This window comes from Corvus hawaiiensis, chromosome 1, assembly GCF_020740725.1.
Source record: "Corvus hawaiiensis isolate bCorHaw1 chromosome 1, bCorHaw1.pri.cur, whole genome shotgun sequence".
NCBI lineage: Eukaryota > Metazoa > Chordata > Aves > Passeriformes > Corvidae > Corvus > Corvus hawaiiensis.
In genome coordinates this window covers 32,391,492-32,411,551 of record NC_063213.1, presented here as the reverse complement: position 1 = coordinate 32,411,551, position 20,060 = coordinate 32,391,492, and the positions used below count along the sequence as shown (strand labels likewise).

The 20,060-nt window shown below is 40.9% G+C and overlaps 1 protein-coding gene across 5 annotated transcripts in view; it reads right to left on the bottom strand.

Moving 5' to 3' along the window:
* Positions 1–1,498: 1,498 nt before the first annotated feature.
* The window catches only part of ELMO1 (engulfment and cell motility 1), a 311,991-nt gene continuing 293,429 nt past the window's right edge, over positions 1,499–20,060 (bottom strand). For all 5 annotated transcript variants that reach the window (XM_048298919.1, XM_048298911.1, XM_048298938.1 and 2 more), the window contains 4 exons: positions 16,367–16,474; positions 12,764–12,846; positions 7,322–7,399; positions 1,499–2,827 (listed from right to left, as the gene is read on the bottom strand). In XM_048298919.1, coding sequence (XP_048154876.1) covers positions 2,627–2,827; positions 7,322–7,399; positions 12,764–12,846; positions 16,367–16,474 — 470 coding nt within the window. In that variant the 3' untranslated portion in view covers positions 1,499–2,626. The remainder of the gene's footprint in view (positions 2,828–7,321; positions 7,400–12,763; positions 12,847–16,366; positions 16,475–20,060) is intronic.

Below are 20,060 nucleotides of genomic sequence, written 5' to 3'. Positions count from 1 at the left end.
GCTCTTGGGGTGGAATTAGGGGCACTCACCTTAGTGGAGGAGGCAAGTACAACTTTTATCTCCTGCTCCAGCTGTCCCCTGAAGCAGGGGTTTTGTTTGCTCCTCTCTGGTTGTCACGTAGATGCCTGCCTGCTAAGACCACAGCATTGCAGTGCCACTGAGCTGGCAAAATGTGTTTGGATCTTATAGCTTAGGAATGAAAGGTGTTACTTTTTCCAGCAAAGCAATACCCATCTGAAGCACCAACTCTGAAATCTGTGAATAAAAAGCAAATCCAGCTGGGTCAGGGAAATTAAAACAACTCAGGCTCTCCATTCTGCTCCAAGTTTTATCTGCAGGAAGGTAAGAGGCAGCATCAGTGTCTTGTAAAGAAACACGTTCCTACCTCCATCCCTCACCCCCAGGACTCCTTTAAAATCCCCTCTGGCAGGCAGTGCCTTTGCTTCCACTATTTCCTGACCATGACTATGTCAGACTATAGTCTGACAAAGCTCTGGAGAATAAACTATCTCAAACTCACACAACTCATTTTGTACATCTCTGTTCTCATTAAGACTGAACCTTTTCTCAGGCCACACTTTCTCCCATAATTTCTCCCTCCAGAGTTTAACTCAGTCTCTCTTATTAACTTACTTTATCATCCATTACCACCAAAACCAACTTATATCTTCTGTTACATTAAGACATTCAAAAAATACTGCAAGCACAGCTTCAGGAAGGCACCTTCCTTGGAACTTTCATGCTCAAATTCATACAATGTTCTCATTATCTTCCTTTTCATTGCACCTGCATCACTTCTCTTCTCAACTGGTGTGAGGCCAGTCAGGATGTTTTCCCCACAGCCATGTGGATGGAGCAAAGGCCACCTCAGTTGAGAACTTCTATGACTGTCAGAATTGGAACCACCTTCTGGGTTTCTCACTTGCATGAGTTCTGATAAAACCCCTCCACAGTCTTTTTCAGCTGGGTCTGAGCAGGAGAGAAGCTTACACTGATAGACATCTGTCTCCAGCATGTGCAGTGGGAAGGAAAGAGCTGGCAGGTTCCCCTAGACTCGGACTTTAGGAGTTGAACTCAGTGAAATATCTAGAAAAACATGAGGATGAAGGGAATCCATCCTACAAAGCTCAAACCTTCCAAATACCAATCTGCTGCAGCCATAAACACTCTCAGTGGAGAAAATGGAAATAAATACAGGAAGACAGTTCCCCAGCAAACACAGGAAAGGCAGCAGCCTTGAACTGACCATGAGCACATCAGTATGCTGGGATTTTGGATTTCACAAGGGCCCTTCTCACAGGAAGGCTCATGTAACCATGGCAATGGAGATCTCTGGATTCATCTCATCCTTGTCACCACTAACAAACAAGTAAGTTAAATCAGATGTAGATAAGAAAGGTTTTCCCACTCCTCTTTGCACTAAACAGAATTGCTAGCAATTCACACACAAATATAAGGAATAAGAGACAACTTCAGAAGAAAAACAAAGTTCCAAGAATCATCACAACTCAGATTTTTATTCAACAGTGAAGTTGAAGGGAAAGGTGGTTTCTTCCCTTCAGGGCAAATGTTCCAAATGGAAATTAAGTAAAAATATTGTTCCCCAAAAGTACTCACAATGAAATTAGTTTTCATTAAATATATTTGTTTGGCAAAATAAAATAAAAAAATTAGAACCCGTACAAAAAAAATCCCTGGCAAATTTCTAACACTGTAGCAATGACAACAATGTAAACCTGGATGTTTGGCAGTTGTAATTAATTTGTGAAAATTACTGTTGAACTTTGGACCAAGGAAATAAAAATCACTTCAAATAGCAACAAGCCAATTTCAGAGGCAACTGAGGCTTAGGGAATGCTACAGGAATGGGACACACTAGTGGCTTCATACACGGTTTGTGCGAGTGATCTGCTAGTGTGGGGCTATTGTAAGAGCTGGGAGGAAAAGAAGTTAAAAGCTGTTGCAGCGTTGCAGCATATGGTACAGCAAAAACCTGCAGACTTTCCATTCTGGGAGCCAATCAGTTGGGTGAAGGCTGGAGGCAAGAGCTGAGATGACGGTGGAGAGAATAATGACAGTGACGGATGGTGCAAGCACTGGGAAGCAGTTAACGAATTTCATCATCGCATTGGATTCAGTGGTGAGCAGACTCTTGTGAGTGTCTGGGGAAATCTTCTGCTTACAGTAGCTGCTTTTGCTCCCTACCTCCCTCCTCCTTCCAGTTAAAGCCTCTGCCCTGCCAAGTGGGTTTCACAGGCATGCAGTTTGATAACAACGTCCTTTAGTTAAGAATGTCTATTCCAGTATTAAAAATGTAAAAAAAGTCCTCAGGAGGGTGCTTCTTAATGGCAGTCTTTGCCTTAAGCAAGGCCAATGGCCTGCAATTACAAGTTAATTAAAGCAATGTGGATTTGGATGAGCAATGGGGAAGATGGGAATGGGGAAGGAAGGGGTGCAGGGAACAGGGAGGAATGCAAGTGTTTCTACATCCCTCCCCAAAGCCAAGATCCAAGGTGCAAAAGTGGGTTTCTTTTTTTCCTCACGCTCTTCTTTCTTTTTTTTTTTTTTTTAATCTCTCTCCAGTTATAATATATTTCCAGTTTCAGAGCAAGTTTCAGTGACTGCCTCAGTTACAGTCATAAACAAAGTCGTAGTTGCTGGGCTCCTTTGGGATAGGTGGGGGAGCATCTGGGATCTGTATATTTTCCAAGTCAAGGAGGCGTAGCTTTATCTCCATGCTGAGCAGCGTGTCTAGGTCGTTCCGCGTTAGGTCACTCAACATATCCTTCCCAAGGAGGGCGTTCAAACCATCGGTCCATACACAATACTGCACAGGAAAAGGATAAGAACTGTCATTAATAGGCTTTTCATACACAAACTCCTTGTCTGGTCTGGTCATCTACAGTTCTTGCTCCCATGGCGACTTACAAAGAGACCTAAAATTAGTTTGATGCCTTTTATCAGCTCGTATCATGAAAAAGCCTTTCACTGACCTGCTCAGAAAATGGAAAAAAAAATCCATAAAATGGGAAGAAATGACAGTATTTAGTCGTTTGACAATATGCTATCTCCTCCAAACTTCTTGCTGAATGTCCTTCCAGACTTACTGGAGAAGGAACAATATCTAACTTAGGACAACAAACCTCTGGAGAAATCTCCTTCACTCCTCTCATTCTCTTTCCCCAGTACCTATCAAAAAAGCCTGATTATCTTACACTAACTAAACTTTTAATTCCAAGACAGTTAAGTTAGGTGAACTGAATCCCACCCCAAATCCTTCTTGACTCATTGTCTAAAAAATCCTGTGCTATATATCTACTTTTAATCATGGTTTGCTTTCCTATACATGAAGTTGTTACAATTGATAGTCTCACATATCTATGCCTAGTTTACCACTATTTTACACAAAATAACATGTTATGAAAGCTACAGTCAGTTAATGCTGTGTCCTTAATGAAAATTAAATGCCAAGCTGCTTGGGTGTAATACTAAATGCTGCAAATGCTGACCTGGCCTCTAAAACCTTTTCCTTACTGGTAGCTTTTTCCTAATAAGAGATGCCATCTTTCCCAACAGCTGACAGCTTGTGATAAACGTGGGCTGAATAACCATTTTAAATCAGCAGCAAATTCAAGGGAGATTGGTGATCTAGAGTCAACTTCTATTGAATAAGTCACTTTCATTTATTACTACAAGCCATTTATTCAACTATGAACAGAAGTACTCAAATGCTGTCATCTAAAAATAAAGATTTCAATCATGAACTTGTGTCCTAGTTTGCAGGAGAAAAATTAAATCAACCGTAACTGCATTTTTATCTTACAAATACTTCTGCTGGATTTCATGCCAAAAAAAAGGTTTTTAAATTTAGCTGACCATTTGCTACATGATGCTGCCGAGTTTAAAGATAGCCATGGTTGACTTCATCCCATAGCAGAAACGAGGATTATTTTTAAGGAAGAGAGAGAAGCTCCCCTCTTCATCCAGAAAAAGGGCATATTTTAAAAATAGGATGGGTTAGCACACTTCAGCATCCGAAGTGAAATCCAACCTACTTAAGTCAGTAACAAAACAGTAGCAGAGGGAGCTTTTTCACCCAGGGTGTGGACAAGCCAAGCTGCAGCTTTAATATGAGATCAGCTATATAGAAGAGACTTTAGAGTTCAGGTTGTCCTGCTGACAAGTACTAAATAAACAACTTAGCCTGCCTATTCTAGGCTGTCAGTGTGCCACTGAAGACTTTTAAAGCATGTAATTTTTTTGGAGCGTATGCAGATCATCAGGAAAAGAAAGGAGCTATTCTAGAAAAATAGTTAAATTTGAACAGACTATCATCTTCTACAATTTACTTGAAATCTTTCTTCGGGAAAGTTTTCCCTGATTTCTTTATGAAGAAAGGAACGGAAAAGCAAAAGGCTCTGCTCAGGTTACAGGAGAGCAGAGAATCTTTTCAACAGATGCAGCCCCTGACGTAAATCGTCCATCACGTGCGCAGCGAGTGCGGCCAGTGCTCCCTCTGGGGAGGAATCCCAGAGAGCCAGAAAGCAGAACTGCAGTTCTCTCCTCTTCCAGATACAATTCATTCAGAGGCCAGAGAAACCAAATTCTGGCCACAATTCTGGTAAGTGCAATGGCCTGGAAAAAGGGCTTCCTTTCTAATCTCCATATTGGCAAATGCACCTAATTATCTCCTGCACATGTTGAGCAGAGAGACATCCTAATGAGATGGTGGAAAAACAGAGGCATTCATTCAGAAGCTTTTTTCTTTTTAATATGCAAAAGAGACGAAGAGCCACTGAAAAATTAATTTACGAGATTCATTTTCATAAAACTCCAATGAAACCTAATTATGGCCTCTCTCATCAGTTTCTCTGTCAAAAATCATGGGTAAGATTAATCCACCTTTTTTGCTATGTAGTTGAAACCAGTTATTAGTATTTAAATTAAAAACAAATACAATGGAGTGATCTCATGGTACTGAATCCTCTGGCTAGCAGTAAGCTTGAACAGATGGCTAAGGGAATTGACAAACTTAAGTGTGCTAGAATGAGGTCCACATCTCAGTGATACTGGTTAAGTGATGAGATTTTATCAAAGAATTGCCCTGGGACTCAAGAACTAGAAAGGTTGCACAGGCTCCATCCATCTGGATGCAGCGCTGAACAACCTGGTCTGAGCTCACTGCTGACCTCCTTTGAGCAGGAGGTTGGACTCGGGACACCTCCAAGGTTCCTTGCAGCCAGAATTATCCTATGAGCCTCATTCAATTTTTCTTTTTAGGACACACTCAACTCCCACGTTTCAACCTCACTCTACAACCACGAGGGCTGCACAAGTACTTAAAAAAAGCCCTGCAAGTCTGACCTGAAATTGTCACGTACCAACATCATTCCTGGTGCTTCACACAAAGCTTTCCAAATCTTGAGATGTCACCACCAAATCTCCCAAACTGACAATGCTGCTAAACCAGCACTTCTATCAACAGGCACCCCAACTACTTTGATGAAGAGTCACGGGCTTCACAACATGCTACTTGCCTTTCCTTGTGAGTGCTTCCTCTGAACACTTGTACTTTCTACTTTCATCACAACTCACTCTTCTGCAGGCCATGGAAAAATACAGAGGAAGCGAGATGCCTTTTTAAAAACTTTCATTTGGGAACTGTCAAGTGGCAGCAGAGACTGTTGCCTCTGGCCATTTTTTTGAACATATTAATTTTGTTTCAAAGAAGCTGCACAAGACCAGAAAGAGAAATGAAGATAAAAGGTGTGTTTAATGCAATCATGAGCAATTGGGTTAGTGCATCTCACTGCTACTTCCTGTCAGCGGGATGCGGTAGCAGCTTTTGAACATTCAGGCCATTAAAATCCACTTGTAGCTATAGGCTATATTTGAGATACAGTGGCTGAAAAAATTGTTGGTTTTTATGACCATTTGCTCTTACAAGCTGAAACAGTCTAGATTTCAGTTTCTGGAGAATTTATATCAGATACCACTGAACATATGTTCAGTTCAGAGGATGAAGACAGCCATGTTTTTCTTAGAACTACAGCTCTAGTGGCACACTGTGCCTGGGATACTATTGCTCCCGCTTACATGAAAACTGACCAGCAAATACTTCTCTGGAATGAACATTCTTGAAAATGACACTCAAATATTAATCCACAGAAAGACCCAAATGGGCATAACCTTATCTCCTCTCCTAAAATTAACATTTAGTTGAAGGTTTTAGTCCAGAATAACAAATGTTGAAGTGGCATAACTAATGCACTTGTAAAGCAATTTCATGCATTTTTTAAACACTACAGTATAATGCAGTTTAAAGTAATCTTCTGTAGCTCATCATCTTAACACAGTGTCATGAACTGAGACCAAATGTGATACCTCAAAATAAGTGTGCAAATGGAACACAACTCTTCTTGCTTTAGAAATAAGAAGGATTTTTTTAAATACAGTGCATTCTGCTAAACCTTTACTTGAAATTTCTTTGAGAGAAACACATTCAACGATTCAACACAACTAAGGTAAATTAATCCCATCGCATTCCAGAAGGCAATGATGTTGTCTATTTCCTTGTAGTTTTTACTAAGAAAAGGGAGCAGGGAAGGGACTATCATTCATCCTTGCTGTTGCTATTTACATTGTCTTCAGACAAGTGAAAGCCATTGCAAAACACTCCCCTGTAGAAATGGAATAGAGGGGGCCTTCTATGATCACCTGTCATTAATGGTTTTAAGCAATGTGAAAGTAAGAAAAAGGGGATATGCCATTCTGGAGACCACAACTCTTTGGCTGAAATTGAGACCCAGTATGGCATAACCACCCCTGATTATGCTGGTATTGTCAAAATGAACTGAGGCTGGCAGAGATTCTTTGAAAGTTTGGCTGTACAAATCCTCAGTGTTGAAAGTTCACACAGCAAAATTCTCTAGTGTCTAAAGTACAGCAGACCACAAGAAACGAGGAAATGCTGAGCGAGGTCTATAGAACTTCGAGGTCTGCCCAGGCTCTCTTTTCTCTTTCTTATGGCTCATATTTCACGAGGGCTTAGAAATACTGATCTGTAATTTGGAGCTTCATGTGCTCTGTGATGTAGGAATACAAAACATGTTTCTTCTGTGGCTCATGCAAGAAAATTGCAGAAGATCTTGTTCCTATAATAATCCCCTGAATTTCAGTTTGTTTTGAGACATGACACTTATTTAGATGGACCTATACCCTGGGCCAAGATGCCCATTCTTATGTTCTTACAAAGCCATCTGGTGCCTTAAAGCAGCTAAGATAACTTCAAAGAAATTTCTGTACTCTGAACTTAACTTACCTCATGTTTGTCTGGAGCAATGAAATTCAACTGGCCACTTGAGTCATACAATATAGAGAAAGCAAGCTCTAGCACTTCCTGGAACAATACAAAGAAACACATACTATTGCTGCATGAAAGAGCATTCGTACATTCAGGTCTGTCCTTCTTTACTAACCCTTATTTCCCAAAACAAGTTGCAAAATAGGTTATGGTAGTCTCCTGTCTGGCCAAAGCTGCAGCAGTACCAGACCACTGCAAGAGACTGGCACAGCAAGAATCCCACCACAGATGCTTCAGTAAAAACAAACTCACCCACCTCAGTGTTTACTGCAGCCCACTGGGTCATGCATTACTTTAGCATTTAAGTTTGAGCTAGGCAATGGTGAGGACTGAAATCAATATAATGAATAATAGTACACTTGCAAGAAACTCTTCATGAAGACTCACCGTTTTTTTCAGTTTGTATAGATTAAACTCACAAAGTTCTGCAAGGTTTGATTCCTTGTGTTAAAAATCTTGTCAGGACAATTAATATCCTGGTATATACTTACGTTCTTTTCACTGCTGGAAATATATTAAATTATTCACTCTCAGGAGATTTCTGTAATTTTGTTTCCATCTGAACCAGAATCGTCAGCCTCAGTCAAGCCAAACTATGCTGGTTACTTAAAGACTCAAAGGAATTTTGGGAAAGGAAAAAGCAATTATCTTTTTTCCCCCTAAGCACTGAAGCTGGAATTGTAAAAGGTACCTAGGAGAATTCATAAAGTGCTGACCTTCCCTAAAAGTCACCTGGATTTGAATTCCCACGGGGAAACACAGGCAATCTGAATAAATAATGAACTTTCACTGGCCAGCAGTGAGCATGCAAAGATGTTGTCTTATCTGTTGTCATATTATGGTTTCTGCCCACATCACTACAAGTGCCATTACAAGGATCTTGCTATCTGTAAGCTTGATGGTATGGGTATATTAACTGTGGAAAAGAGACCCAGCTACAGAGCAGAGTGCTGACTTGTAACTATGATCTGTATCACATGTCCTGTTCTTTTTGCCTCTTGGCTTCCTCTGCCCTGTCATACTGATGGCTTTTGCTGACTCTCAGCTGACAGCAGTCCCTGCACTGCCAGCAGTGACAGAAGAGCTTCCTAAATTTGCTACACTAAGTTTTAAAATGGAAGAATTGAGTTTGGGGACTGCAGCATAAACATTGTTCTAGATTTCTACCCCTGATCTCCCAGTCTGAGACAGACATATGTATTTGGATTTCTGTAAGGGCTTTTTTGGTTTTGAAGTTGTATGATTAAGAGCAGAGTCTGAACCATAAAACTTGCAATCCTTAGGGATAATCTTGGATAATAAGAGATTAAACTTCTCATGGGAAATGTTCTTGTTTTCCTGGAGTTTAGTTACTAGGTTCGACTTGATGTATTGCCAGGCTACAGGAGACAAAGCTGTGTTAAATCCTCACTGTGTCAAATCCCCATGGAGGCTGCAAGTACTAACAGTGCTGGTGCACTCAGCAAACAAATGGCTCAGGGCTCACATGGCCTTTGTGTGTTGTAGGCATGTGTCTCAGCCACACTTTATTAAGAGTGATGTCCCTCATTACAGAAACAAACCTACCTCTGCCCACACGAACCCAGCATTATCTCCTCACATAGTGTTATAAATTACTGACAGAACATACCAAGTAATGCCACTGAGGTTGTGAAAATAAAATGCAGCTCTGAAAAAAGGGCTTGTACTGCTATATGATGATGTTCCTGAATTTCATGAAGGTCAACAATCCCACAGGCCTGACCCCTGTAATTTTTCCTTTGGGAAACTCCTATGAATATAACTTCTTCTTCACCTCAAAGAGAAAAAGGAAGACAAAAATCTCTGCTTGGAAGAGAAACATGTCAGGAAATCAAGGGATTGGTCATTTCCAGTCAGGCAGAGAATGAGAAAGGACTACATTAAGGGCACCAAGCTTCTCTTTCCAGGGAAAAGTGTTATTTTGGCAGGCCTGGCTACAGCTCAGCTTCTTTGCTGGCTGCTCTGGACTCTATAGGCTTGGGAATTACAGCTTCCAGGTGCCAGCATCTCTGCTGCTTTATGCACAGCAAACTGTCAAGGAAAATGGAAGCCAAAGGAGCTGGAGTTGCCAACTGGCCCTCCACAGTAGTCTCAGTGGTTGAGCTGGCTGACTTGTCAGGGACCCCCACCTGGTTTTGTTACACTCCCATCAATGACAAGCAGGAACTGGCAATTCTTAAAGGAGAACTGGTCAGTCTTTACGAGCCATCTGTGGTTTTCTCTTCCTTTTTCTGTTCTGCTTCTCAACCTTTCTCAGTAATTTTTCACTCAAGCTTTTTCCACGTGTTTCTCTATCCCTGTGCTCTTTTTTATCTTACATTCCCTCCAACTTGTTCCTTTCTTCTTTGTTTTGCTTTCCTCTTCCCACATCTCTAGCTGCTGAACTCACTCCCTTGGCACTCCTAGCTCCTTCCACATGTCAGACCTCTGCCCTTCCCTAGATGCTTCTCAAAGGTTGGGAATTGGGACCCACAATGTGCCTCTCTTCTGAGCTGCGCTGAAAACAGAGAACAAGACATTCTGCAACGGCAGGCTGATACTTCTCACTCCTTGGCTTCAGCTCTGTGGGGGAAGCTGCTGTAGGTGGTATGAAGGGAAGGTTGCTCTCCCATGCCCAGAGCTTCTCTCTACCCCAGTCTCCCCTGGTCCCAACACAGGCCAGAAGCAAGCTATTTTTCATCAACAGGCACTTTGGGTGCCTATGGCAAAGTGATCCCATGCAGCTGGAATGACCTCACTACTTTCTGTCTGCTGTCTTCAATACCCTCAAAATACCCCTGTCTTTACTGAAGGCTGAGGCCTCGCCGTGTTGAGTTTGCTTGCCAGAGTCAGATCTGCCTCAAAGACCTATCTAGACAGGCAGAAGCAGGGAACTTGTTCAACCAACATGAAATAGAAGATAAGCTTCATTCATCAAGGAAGTGAGCACAACCATTTCAGCTGACTAAAAAAGGCACAAAGCCTGAAACCTGCCACATCAGCAAATAAAGGGTGATAGGAGAACACTTCAAAATAGCTGGCAATGTTTTTTTCTAATTCTTCTATCATGCTTTCTTTTGAAGGCTGCAAAATTAAGCCTAATTTTAAAACACAGGCAAGACGAATAGCAATGGATTCAGGTCTGGTCCTATCACATTGTTCCAGCTTCATATGCATGCAAATTCCAATTCAGTTTAACTCTCATTTCTTTCTAAATTGTCCTGCTGGAAGAACAATGGCCATGTGCTGGCAAATGAAGAGACACTGAAGCCTCTGTTATGGACATTTTGCCAATTCCAGCTATGCTCATAGCATGGCATTCTGCCATTCAATTTTCTTTTCTGTCAATGAATAAAATTGAGGTGGACGTTATATATGTACAAAGAAAGCACAGGATGAAAAGGCCTCTTAAAAATATATATCACTGATTGTAAAATTTCAGAAAGTGAAAGGTTTCATACACCAAATTCAGCTGAATTGCATTCTGTGTCTGCCTTTTATAAATTTTAATTTCATAACCCATATATGACTTGATATGCTGCAAACACGTTATTCCTCCTATGTCAGTTAAGTAGTTGCAATATTGTGCCTGACAGTTTGATTGGGATGACAAATAATTTCAAAAATTCTGTGCTTCTCAGGGGAAGAAACAAGGAATTGAGGAAATAAAAAAAACCAAACCCACCAAACCAAGAACCCCAAGCCCGATTAAAACCTCTGCACCACATCAGAAATAGTAAAACCATCAAAATTGCCATTGCCTGGGTCACAAATATGCTCCAGCCATGGATGCAGCCATGCTACCTAGGAATTCCTGATCTTCACATTCTCAGCCAGAAATTTTATACCAGTCCAAAGCAATTTTACCTAAGGAAATGGGGCAATGCTGAGAGCTGAGGACAAACTGATCTGCAGCATTCCTATTTAGCATTAAATACTATCTAGACATTACTGCTCCATAACGATGACACATTTCCATCACTGCCACCCACTGCTTTCCATCTTTCCCTTTTGCGTGGACATATGAATGCTAAGACAAGGAAGCACTAAAAATATTTTATATGCATCATAAAATGTCCCAGCCAAATGTGTTGATGGTTCAGCTCTAACATGAGGTAGGAGTTGTACGTAATCTATTGTGCTCATGTGTGTCCGTTTGTGCCCTGATTCAGAAAATCAACAAGGAAAAACACTCCTGGGAGTTTTTCTTCCTCACTTGGCATGACTTTTTCCTTTCCTACCATGTAAAGCCAATGCTGAAAGGAGAACAACTTCTCTGTACGAAAACAAATGCAAAAAATACTCAAGATGCTCTGCCTATCTGTGCATAGTTAAGGAAAGTTGCAGCTGTGAAGGTAAAACTAATTGTGTGATATAGCTTTGACAGTGCCTTCTCAGCTTTTATGGCTCCCATCAGAACTGCTTTTTCCAATTTTAACCTAAAGTGTTGAAGCAGGAACTCTTAACGTCACTATTTTGTCCATCAAAATCTCCTTCTGGTTGGACACAAAATGTCTTAAGTTTCAGGTAATCAGAAATTCTGATTCAAAACCTGTGATCTGGTTCCCAGACTTCTCAGGGTGTTGTTCTAGGTCAGACCGAACACCATTAGAGTCTCATTGCTATCTTGTAAGCTCAGAGAGACAACCTGATAGAAAATTTATGAACATACCTCACAGAACATGGCATGACGACCTTCACCACTAATGATGGCAGACTTTGCTAGTAACTCCATTTCTTCTTGATGTGGAGACAATTCTTACTAACAAAAACTCTGCAAGATTCTGGCACTGCACAATTTTAGTACTACTGTCAGCTTACAGTTCTTGATCTGAAACTCTGAAGGTAGTAAAAATCTAATTTAAGCTGAATATTATCTCTTACACATTTTTTCCCAAATGCACTGCTGAGCACATCCTTATACGGCTCCTCAATTGCCCAGGATTTACCTTACATCCTTTTGTTGGCAGTTGTTTATCTACCTGACTGGACCTGCAGGTATCATCAGCTGGACATTAATTGCAATTTTGGCATGTGTTCACTGAATGTGGGCTCATCAGAGAACACAGCTGGAACAAACTAGTTATTTATCAGAGAGAATTAGGAGTAGGTACCAACAGCCATTGCTGCTTTGCTTTAGAGGCAGAAAATATCACTACTAAAGACTATTCCACTTGTGCTCTGGGCTTAACACAACGCCCATCTGCCATGAAATATGAGTAAAGAAGGGTAAGCTGTCCCAGTAATTTAACTCATATGGTCTGAGGTGGAAACAAAGGATGTACATACATGGAAATGTGGCAGGCTAGAATGAAAAATACCTGTGTTACTTCAAGGAGGTCAAGTTGACAAGCTTTGTATTCTGCACAGTATGTGTTCATAACAATTTGAGAACCATACCTTGTTTTGTTTAAGAGCTCCTTTCTCCTTCATGTGTGGGCAGTCTTTCCCAGTCACAACAGCTTTTATATCTGCCACTGGCACTGCATTAAAAAGAAAAAAAATCAAACCCCAGAAAATTAGTTATAAGCAAAATATGAAAAAACTAGAGCCTAAAAGGAGGCAAGACTAATGTGTTAAAATTGCCACGTCCTTTGCCATTTCCAGTCTTTTGTAAGAAAGAAAACTGGAAGAAAGCAACTAACACAGGAACCAGTGAGTCTTGACAAAATTTCAGGCAACTGGATAAAAGTTTGAAAATACTTTTTCTTGCCTATTTAGACTACCTTGGGTAAGAGTATTTCACATAAATGCGCACCCGTATCTGGACAGTATATGTACTCATGTATCTCAAAACCATATAGTTTTCTTCCTTGTTAATGTAATATGCCTGCTCTGTTGTTGCTTTCCTAGGCATCCAGGTAAAGTCTCTGCTGGAGAGAGGATACTAGACAAATTGGACCCCTCATTCCATGCTCTTGTCCTTCTTTTAAAAGCCTGTATGTATTTTTAAAATAGTTTTCTATTTCACTCCCATCAGCAGTTTAGTTGCTTTCTGGTACTAGCAGGAGTAAGGAATACTAAGGCTTATAATAAGCCATTCCAATTGCTTTAAAATGTGATCAGAAATGATTGGGGAAAAGAAAAGGTTAAGAAAAAATATTGGAATCTGCTGCCACTCAGAGTCACAGAGTGAGGTCACTGTAGCATAAAGATAAATTTCTCTGAGTTTCAAGCAGAAGTCAATTTTCCAAAGGTAATTACATTATGGAGAATCTATATGCTCTACAATACAATATGATCCCTGAGTGACAGTTTCTATGATCTATAAATAATCCATTATCCTTGTGGCTGCAGAAAAGTATCTTATATATAGAACAGGATAGTAATATGAAAACCTGTTACTGCCCAGTTCTTTACAAACTCTAATGGAAATAACTGGAGAGGAGAAATGCATTTATGCTTCTACTGGGTGCAACAGCACTATATATTTTATGACAGATTACCTCAGCAGTACAGCCAAACGGATGGCATGGGATGTAAAAGACATTTTTAAAGTATTTGCCTTGCATGGAAAACTGAAAAGAATGGAAATAATTTGGCTCTTCACTACTCAACTTCTCCTGCCTTTAGTCTCAGAATTTTATGCTGTGGGCCTGCTGACTTTTTATGTCCCTGACAGTACCCTACTTTTGGTGAAGAAGAGATACTGTTTTTGAGAGGAGAGAGTGAGCTAGGATAAACTGGGAAATTAAGGAGATATTCGACTGCAACTATGGTAGAAAGGTCTTCTTAAGAGAGAGTGTTCCTGAAGAGGCCCAGAAAAACAATTTCTCTGTTTGCATAAGATAGGGTTTTCTGAGGTCAGACCTCTCAACCAAGAAGGCTTTTCTCCAGGCTTCATACATTTGATCTGTGTGATCTGAAATGCAGTTACTGTGGGACATCACAGACTGATGTGACATCCTAATCTTTATTTATCTGGAACTTGGCTTATGCCTTGCTTTAGAAAAATAGAATCAAAGACTTCAGGAGGCATCAGAAGTTGACTACAAGATGCTGGAGGGCATGAGCACAGATGTGATGTGCTCACAATGGATAAAGCCTTGAGAAAGAGGGAAGCTGTTTTCTGTCCCAGCTGGAGTCTGCATGACTTGTTAACTCTGCCAGCCTGAAGAGAGGGGTGACATTCACAGAAGTGAAAAGGTTAAAAACCCACACATTTATTTTTTGAGATAGAGACTAATTATTCAGGCTTGGCAAGGAGTACACAAAATGCTTGATGCTGCTTCTCTTCGTTCTGTTTTCTTACCCAACTATTCTCTTTTACCTGCGGACCTGGGCTCCAAATGCTGACAAGTTAATTATCATATTCAAAATTTAAGAATTCAAAAATCAGTAAGTCTATCCAGAAAACCAGAACATTTATGAAAAGCATTCTGTAAAATGCCCAAGCCAGTTTGGTCTGATATGTTTCAAACAATAGTAGCACTTTATAATCTTGTGACTTGTAATATTCTCAACTTTGTTTAATGAAACTCCATCTAATGTGGGTAGCACTGTGGTAAATCTTGTGTCTTTCATAGACTGAAAACCTGAGATATTGATAAAACAACCACCTCTTTCTGAAACTGCATCGGTCTTTGCTCTGCCAGCAGCCATGCTGAGGGAACCGTGTGGGTCTGGCCCAATGGTTTCTAAAGCAGGAGCCTTCTGCCCCCATGGGATCCTGACATTCCTGAGTAGGCTCAAGAGCCTATGGAAAATGCAAGTGCCAGATGAAGCTCACAGTCAGGGCCAGCGGTTTGTGTGTGGAAGCGTGCTCAAAGCAAACAAATCTGGGAACTACTGGTCTTGTAACTGTGCCCACAGTTCAAGTGTGACTTTCATTCTTCTGTCACCCTGACACTACTGTAACATTTCTCTAAGCCTTGTCCACAAAAACAGGCTCCTTCTGTGCCAATGCAGCAATGTGAGGCCCTGTCCTACATTCTGCCAAGACTGCAGTAAGACTGTGGAACATCCTTGAGGCAATCTGTAAGGCAAGGAAAACAAGGGAACGTGACTGCAAACTGTCAGGGCTCCAGCATCACACAGGATTTTCTTCTTTCCCTCTCAGACTGGATCTGGGAGCACTAAGACATTTTAAAAAGTGCTGCCTGGAGACAGGTCAAGGGAGTAAATTTCAAATCATTCCCCAATTTTCAGGCTGGAAAAATTTCAAACTTCTGAAAAATTATTCTTTCTGCCATTCCATGAAAGAAGTGGAACTACCAGCTGAAATACCTGTATAAGTGTGTCTAATTTGATAATGCCAAGAATTTTTAGGGAAGAACAAAAAGAAATTATCCCTTATTCAATGCTGGATTTCTAGAAGTCACCTCCCAGTGACAGAACTATACTCATTATTTCCATTATAATAAAAATTTTTCCTGGATTGCAGGTTAAACCCCAACAACTCATGTTGAAGGTAAAGAAGAAGAACTCACTAGAGTATGAGGGATATGAAGAGCTCCAAAATTACTTTTAAACATAAGAAAAATCCCAATAAATCCCCTGGTAGGAGTTGCCACAGAAGCATGTCCTGTCCCTGTTGGGTACACAGAAACGGTGAGGTCCCCTCAATACTGTTCACAGTGGTGTGTCATCTCTAAGCCTACTCCTCACAATAACCAAAAAGACCTCTGCCATGTATTCCTCTTCCAGTCACTAGACTGCCTGTGTCCATGGACAGGCAGTGCTTCTGAATATACCCAAGTATTTTTATTTGACACCCGCAGTTAGATGAGCAATGAAAGTAAACTGTGTTCCTCCCTAGGAAAGACATGACACTTCCAAGCTGAATGAAATTATGAACTCGCTGAAAAGCTTAGCTCAGTCCCCACACACACTTGCCAAACCCAGGAGAGCAGTGTTTGAATGCAGGGGGAAATGTCCCCTGCTCTCTATCTTCATAAAGAGAGCTGTCAATGATGTCCCATGTTAAGAGAAACCTACTACAAGTTATAAAGAAGAACTAGCATAAAAGAAGCAGAGTGGTCACAATCTTTGTGCATGACTTACATTTATCTTGCAAGGAATCATGAGGGACTTCTCCCTGTGGACTTTCTTCCAAGTCTCCGTAGTGCAAGACCTTGTGATTAGGTGAAAGTCGACAATACCAAAATTTGTCTGTTGAAATAAACACATTAAACAAGGTCACGAACATGTTCTTCATCAGCCTTACCAACAGCAGAGGAGAAAGCTTACTCAAACAAGGTGCTACAGGGAAAGGCTGTCTTTTCTTTCAGAAGAAGAAATGTGTGGGGTATATATAACAAGTGTAGGGACTTTGCTCAGTAATTTTACTTGATTAAATGAAGCTGGCATTAATCTGCAGGGGTTTTTTTTATGGACCTAGTCACTGGCTCAAAAAAAAATACTAGTGAGAAAAAAATTACTTAGTTTTACCAGATATTATATAGCCTCACGGACAGAAGACTGACAAAGTAACTACTTTGAGTGGATAACTTTAATTTACCCATAAAAGATTCATTTTTAGCACCCACTATGTGAAAATCAAGCCCTACCAGCTGTCTTGTGTGGGACACCCAAAAACTGATAAATTTGAAATATCCCATACTTTATGAAAATTATGACTCATGTCTTTTTTTATAGACATAGGAGAACACCCCCATATTTTTGGAGAGACTGGACACAATAAACATGCAAGGACTTAAAAAGCAGACATTAAGTCCCTTGTCCTGCAGATAACTCACACAAATATATGTGTGACCATGCAGTTCATACCCCAGTCTGCATTTTAGTCCTTCCTAAGAGATGTACATTTACATCTCCCGACAACTTGTGCTTCGCAGGATATAATTCCCCTCAACAACATTTGTTAAAATCTGCTCCTGTGAAGAACATCACCTTTGCAGAGCCAGGCCACCACACTGCCTAGCGTGCAAGGATGGTGCTTGCCAATTCCCTTTCTGAAATGGTAAGAAAGGGGTTACCCTTCCTTGTCAGAGCACATTCTATTTAATAAGTAGATCACATAATGTTGAGCTGTCAAAAATACAATCTTGTTACATCCAAACTAAATCTCCAAAAGCTCAGAGCAAGGCTGGATGTTAAAATGCCAGTGGAGGGGGGCAGAGGGCTTCTCTGGCTCTGTGCTTCTCTCGTACTGGCAGTGCTGATGCTGTGCCAAGCAGCAGCCTGAGGGGCCATTTAGGGGAAACGTTAGCACCGACACAGCCCTGCGGCGCTGCAGTCGCTGGGAGCCACAGCTTGGATAAAACATTGGAGGAGCAGTAGAACCAGCATATGTGAGCTCATTTGGGGTGTTAGCAAAGGAAGGGCTTCTTGGCTCTATGAGTAAAGCATTGGCTTCACGGACCCAGCTGCTTCCTTAAGGACACTCCAGGCCCCTGGCCAGTCATTTAAAATGCAGTGCAGTAAAACACAGACAACTGAATGGTAAAAATGCACTTTCACATGCCTTTTTAAATTTGTCATAGTGGTAAAAAGGTTTAGGGCAAAAACCCGACACACTTCAAACTACTTTCTGAGTGTGCAGCCTCTTCTGCAGAAAGGTTTCAGAAAACCCTACAAATCCCTGGCAAAGGCTCAAAATGGCCATGGGAGGGATTCACAGTCATGCACAACACTGAAAGATTTGTGGTAGCGAGCCTGAGATTATGATCCCGTGAAGCATACAAAAAGAGCTGCTGAAATGTAAGCATTCCTGGACTATAAGAACATACAGTGTGGCACAGTATGGGATACAGAAGAAGACCCCACTCGCCAAACTTTTGTGGGGAGTTGAAACTAGAGCAAGTACAAGCCCTCATTCAGAAGACTCTCATCTGAAGACCACACACACAAGCAACTTGTTAAACAGTTTGTGTATCTCAGCAGGATGTGTGTGAAAATTTTCTAGATTCATACCTTTTGCAGGGAACTCTACCAGAACCATAGCAAAGCCTGATGCTTGAAGAACATACCCCACTGAATCTCATGGTTGACGATTAGGACTAAAGAAAAGCCTCCAGTAACTGTAGCAGGAGGCTTTCATACCTAGCTTTAACTCTAACCTCATTGTTTACTGGGCTGTACAAAGTAATATAACTTTCCAATTCTAAAATTAAAACAGTCATTCTTTTGCTTAATAAAAGCCAACATGGTTTCACTACCTTCTCAATGAGCTGGGCAAAAAGATGGTGCAACTGAAAAAAAAAAAAGAATTACCATGAATTCCTTTCAATTTATCACAAATGGGGTTGGTGTTCACAAGGGTTTGGCTCTTTTATCTCCTAGAGGTTGGTGTTTTGGTAACCTTGGTTCTCATTCAATGCCATGCTTCAATAATAAAAGAGGGGAATTCCCCTCCATGAAAATATCTTATTTTGTTTTAGGAAGGGGTGGTTTAATGGGAAGAAACCCAAGCTCTTAATGCTTGAGGAGCCTTTTCAGCAATTGCCCATAACCCAAGGTTAATTAAAAACTAATAGCCATAGACTGTAGCTTGAAGCATGTCCAGCACAACTCTCCTGTGGGCTCATTAATAACTGCTGCTCTGCCATAGCCTTGCTGTCAAGGGGAAAGCCCTTAAATGAAAGCTACAAATGGAACTAACGAGGTTTCCTCAACGACAGCCACTAAATGACTGCACCAGCCAGGCTGAGGAGGGTGACAGCATGTTAGTGAGGAGAAGCAACCCTTGCTTCTGCAGCCACCTCAGCCTTACCCATTGCAGTTTTCTTTTCAGCTGTCCATGACACTACAACCAGTGTATGAGAAAATATCCCGCTCACATGAGATTTCAGTGCCTTGGAGGGGAACAGTTTGAAACTGGATGCAGCTACTTTACTGTAGTGCAGGTGCTGAACACAATTGTACTGGAAAAGTAGTGTATAGAGTAATGCTGCAGTCAAAACAAAAATTATATGAAATTGCTTCTACCGAGAAAAAGTGTGAAGAAGTCTTAATTGCAGAAAAGCACATGGGAAGTGGCCAGCACTTACTTTGAGCTCTAAATTGATAAATTTAAAAAAAATTAACAGAAGAAAAAGCTCTTTTCTACTATGACTCAAAAGTGGTGCTTATAAAACAAAGAAAAACTATTGTCCAAACCCTCCAGAACTCTTAAACCAAAATCTGCAGAGTTGAAGTGTCACAAAAAGCTTTGAAGTTGGAACAGACCATCCTCATTAGTCCCCATACTCCACATCAGGCAGATCCATGTGCATGTGCCCAGATGGAGTGGGGCAACTGCGTGTTCCGGAAGTAATTTTGGTTTTAGGCCCAAGCTTAAGAATTTTCCCCAAAGACTAGGTCCCTTCTATGAGCTACAATGCCCATTTTGGATCCAGTGTTACTACATCTACGTCCTGCTCAGAGCAAGAAGCTGTAGGGAGGGCGGCCACTAACCACAGTCTTTAGAGATGATGTGGACTTGATATTTCACCACCATTTTCAGACACCACATCATTTACACTTTCTGGCAACTCCCTATGTCTTTCAGCTAACTGACCACTGGTGCAATCACATTAGCGTGGTAGATATTCATCTTTGGGAAACAGAATTAGTCATTCTGGTTTTTAACCTGAAAAGTTTTCAAGCAAATTGTTCTGATTTTTCAAATAATTACTAAAGCAGCCAGTGGGTTAAATATATCACAGCACATTGTTGAAGATTATAGATGAGGTTAAAAAAACCTCCCAAATAACAAAATCAGCTACAATTTGGCTACAAAAGTAATATTCAGAGC